The sequence below is a fragment of the Pan troglodytes genome, chromosome 10 (genome assembly GCF_028858775.2).
Source record: "Pan troglodytes isolate AG18354 chromosome 10, NHGRI_mPanTro3-v2.0_pri, whole genome shotgun sequence".
Lineage (NCBI taxonomy): Eukaryota > Metazoa > Chordata > Mammalia > Primates > Hominidae > Pan > Pan troglodytes.
Genome location: NC_072408.2, coordinates 40,460,780 through 40,463,917, shown reverse-complemented (window position 1 = coordinate 40,463,917; position 3,138 = coordinate 40,460,780). Strand labels below are relative to the sequence as shown.

The 3,138-nt window shown below is 34.7% G+C and overlaps 1 protein-coding gene across 1 annotated transcript; it reads left to right on the top strand.

Annotated features, from left to right (window-relative positions):
• The first annotated feature begins 306 nt into the window (after positions 1-306).
• On the top strand, positions 307-1,236 carry OR6C4 (olfactory receptor family 6 subfamily C member 4). The gene has a single exon (XM_001154928.4). The coding sequence runs from the start codon at positions 307-309 to the stop codon at positions 1,234-1,236; it is 930 nt and encodes a 309-aa protein (XP_001154928.1).
• Positions 1,237-3,138: the final 1,902 nt, after the last annotated feature.

Here is a 3,138-nt window from a genome sequence, read left to right as displayed (position 1 = left end):
AAAGGAAACAACAGGTTCAAAAACTTCTATTTTTCTGAAAAAAAAATGAGTTATTCTATAATAAGTTTTCTTAAGTGCCCAGGAACAGGTCAACTTGAGAAATGAAAAAGGTCACTTAAACAAAAGATATGGGGCTTGCATGGAGACAAGTGCACCCCAATGGGACACTGGTTTGGGCCATATGGATGGTGAGCAATGTATGACCTGATTCTGTTCATTAAAATAAGCTTTATGTCTCCTACTCTAAGAAACTCTTCAATTTTCATCATTCTCACCTTTTGCCTTTAGGTTTTCTGAAGGTCAGCAATGAAAAACAGAACCATGTTTGGTGAGTTTATTCTACTGGGCCTTACAAATCAACCTGAACTCCAAGTGATGATATTCATCTTTCTGTTCCTTACCTACATGCTAAGTGTCCTAGGAAATCTGACTATTATCACCCTCACCTTACTAGACCCCCACCTCCAGACCCCCATGTATTTCTTCCTCCGGAATTTCTCCTTCTTAGAAATTTCCTTCACATCCATTTTTATTCCCAGATTTCTGACCAGCATGACAACAGGAAATAAAGTTATCAGCTTTGCTGGCTGCTTGACTCAGTATTTTTTTGCTATATTTCTTGGAGCTACCGAGTTTTACCTCCTGGCCTCCATGTCTTATGATCGTTATGTGGCCATCTGCAAACCCTTGCATTACCTGACTATTATGAGCAGCAGAGTCTGCATACAACTAGTGTTCTGCTCCTGGTTGGGGGGATTCCTAGCAATCTTACCACCAATCATCCTGATGACCCAGGTAGATTTCTGTGTCTCCAACATTCTGAATCACTATTACTGTGACTATGGGCCTCTCATGGAGCTTGCCTGCTCAGACACAAGCCTCTTAGAACTGATGGTCATCCTCTTGGCTGTTGTGACTCTCGTGGTTACTCTGGTGCTGGTGACACTTTCTTACACATACATTATCAGGACTATTCTGAGGATCCCTTCTGCCCAGCAAAGGACAAAGGCCTTTTCCACTTGTTCCTCCCACATGATTGTCATCTCCCTCTCTTATGGCAGCTGCATGTTTATGTACATTAATCCTTCTGCAAAAGAAGGAGGTGCTTTCAACAAAGGAATAGCTGTACTCATTACTTCGGTTACTCCCTTGCTGAATCCCTTCATATATACTTTAAGAAATCAGCAAGTGAAACAAGCTTTCAAGGACTCAGTCAAAAAGATTGTGAAACTTTAAAAAAGGAGATTACACTTCAAAATACCTTTTCACTTAACAAATATGCATTGAATGTCTATATTTCAAGTGCTAAATTGGCCCTTGAAGATAAAAATAGGAAAAGTATATGTCTTAATTTCAAGAAAACTATAGTCTAGAATCAAGGAAAGATATATAAATGGTAAATTTATGTAATAAATTTACAAAAAAAACAAAATAATATTTTAATTGTTATTAGAGAAGAGTGAATGGGGATCTGAAAAGGAACAGTTGGAAAGAATTAGTTCTGTTTTCCATAAATTATTTGAAATTTAAGAAGCAAAACAGATTGTTTATTTAGAAGAGTAGGAGGATAAGAATTTAGAGTGAAAAAGGAAACCAGACCATAAAACTAAGTAAGTACAACTACTGAATTAGCTGGGTTTCATGAGTCAAGAAATTTTCAGAATTGTTTTGAGGAGAATGTAGTATCAGCATTGTTCTTCAGCATGGAGCCCTGGAGACTATGTTTCCATCGAGGAGTGAATAATTTTTATTCTCCTCCATTTTTTCATCTATATTTCAAATGTAACCATTGCAACTTCCATCCGTTCATAAGAGGAAAATGAAAGAATATACATTTAGTCTACTTTTCTCCAAATGAGGAGAAAATTTTTAAGATTTTTGTCAACTTAATATGTCCATTTTCTAGTTTATGGTTAAAACAGGTTTCTAGAGACAAGTTTAGAAGGCTTTCATTCTCCTAGACAAAATCTATTGTTTCTTTTCTTAGGTGACATTTTAAGTTAATGGCATGAGATCTGTTTTCTCTCTCTTTGATAGTTTCTGGTGATTTTTTCCTTCCTATCATGATTTTATTTTCATCCTTTTGTTTCACTTTATTAGATATTAGAAAAGAAAATTCTGTTATCTGGCTCTACTTCTTTAACTTTCCCCCAGATTTTTGCTTTTGTTTGTAACATAAACCATGGATGACCTTTTTATAAAGTGAAAAAGAATATAAAGTGTCAATGCAATCTTATATCTAGAATGTTCCAAATTATGAGTCTTGAAAAACAACTAGAAATAGACTATCCTACCAAAAACTTTACACATGGATTCAAGGCAATGACAACTTGAATTTGAATAGGTAGTGGTAGTGTCCAACTTCAATGGAAGTAAGCACTTTTTTTTAATCTGAGCATTTGTACACAGTTTAATAATATCTTAACAAATTGCAGGAGCTTTGTTACTATTTGGGGTAAAAGTGGAACACAATCTGGTATTTTCACATGCTTTATATGTGGTAATATGTTGAGTAACTTATTACTCAACAAGGTACTGTTGAAAACAAGGTACTTCTCAAGCATTTAAGGAACAAGCTGGATTGAACTGATTATGAGAGCAAATTATCAGAGCCACAGAAGGTATTGGAGAATGTATAATATTTTTGAAAAAGTATTTTATGTAAAGCTGTTGCTATTCTGAGTATCTTGTTTTCTTTGGTTGCTAGCTAGAGATTAGTGATGATATTCAATATATTCCAAATTTAATGCACTATAAGAACAAGAAGTGTTCTTGAATAGCCACATCTAAATCATTAAGTTCCCCTACACCCACATTTCTACTAAAACCTATGGTACAGTGGGAGCAATGTCATATAGTGGCTTAAAACATAGGCTTTAGTTCAAATCCCAGATTTTCAACTTTCTACCAAAGTTACCTGGGGATAGTTACTTGATCTCTCTAAGGCTCACCTCTGTCAACTCTAAAATGTTTACAATAATACTGTCTATCTTATAGTTTTGAGCATTCAGTGAGAAAATAGATGTAAAATATTAAAAGACAGCCAGTATTTATTGTGTTTAATAAATGACATCTATTATAACTATATTATAAACAATATATTTTTCAAGGTACTGGAGCTTAACTAGAAAGAAGGTA